At 28.4% G+C, this 986-nt stretch overlaps 1 protein-coding gene across 1 annotated transcript in view; it reads left to right on the forward strand.

Moving 5' to 3' along the window:
* The window catches only part of LOC107634432 (protein LURP-one-related 6-like), a 1984-nt gene continuing 1161 nt past the window's right edge, over window positions 164-986 (forward strand). Inside the window, exon 1 of the mRNA XM_016337937.2 lies at window positions 164-514. Within this exon, the coding sequence (XP_016193423.1) occupies window positions 281-514 (234 nt within the window). The 5' untranslated portion in view covers window positions 164-280. The remainder of the gene's footprint in view (window positions 515-986) is intronic.

Consider the following 986-nt stretch of genomic DNA (forward strand, 5'->3'; position numbering starts at 1 on the left):
GATTGAGTTAGATACTTTTATTGTTAAAGTAATATATAATTGTATTATATAAAGTTTGTTAACACTAAAAATCATAAACAAATTAAAAGCTATTCCTAATTAATTAATATATTATATCTAATTTCATTCAACAATAAGGCCAAAAGCTTTGTGTATAAAAGTGATTGGCGCACACATACATTGGGCGAGAGCTAGCCAAGCATAGTTTGTACGTAGTTCTTAATTAATCACATCACATAGGGATTCATTAATATCAATGAGTGTATGATCACATATACACATGACGAATATCGTACCTATAGTAAGCAAATTGTATTGCTATTCTTCTGAGACAGTGCTTGTGGTTAGGAGGAGGCCAAATGTGGTGAATGGAGGAGGGTTTGTGGTGAGTGAGTGTGGTTCTCAGAGTCACAGGGTTGTCTTCAAGGTTGATGGTTGTGGTGTTCTTGGCACAAAAGGTGAACTCTTTCTAAGAGATGCCAATGGTGATGCTTTGCTTCTCATGCGTAGAAAGGTATGATGACTAATATAACTATGATAGGTATACACTAAATTTAAAATTAATCACTAGTATAAAATATATAATGACTAATTATAGTAGTTAATTTTAGTGTACAGATAATATTTTTGAATAATTAATAACCTTACATCATTGTAATTTGAATTGATCACTTGTATGTTAGAATTCTTAAATTCTTTTATCCTAATATCATTCATGTTAGTCATTAAAAAATATATTTGATGTGAAAACCGTATTTCTGTTCATGAGTATACTTAAAAGTTTATAATTCTTGATCTGGACTTAGTCTTTTATCATCATCTTAATTTATTTTTCTTAATTCTAATATATTTTGATGTTTCTTAGCCAAAATTTGCTGAATTTTTATTTAGGTTGAATAACAACTTTTCTCATTAATATGAGTTGTAAAGTAATTTTGATATGTTAAGAGACAAAATTTTATAGCTCTATTTCTATTTAGTGATTA

The sequence above is a fragment of the Arachis ipaensis genome, chromosome B03 (genome assembly GCF_000816755.2).
Source record: "Arachis ipaensis cultivar K30076 chromosome B03, Araip1.1, whole genome shotgun sequence".
NCBI classification, from domain to species: domain Eukaryota; kingdom Viridiplantae; phylum Streptophyta; class Magnoliopsida; order Fabales; family Fabaceae; genus Arachis; species Arachis ipaensis.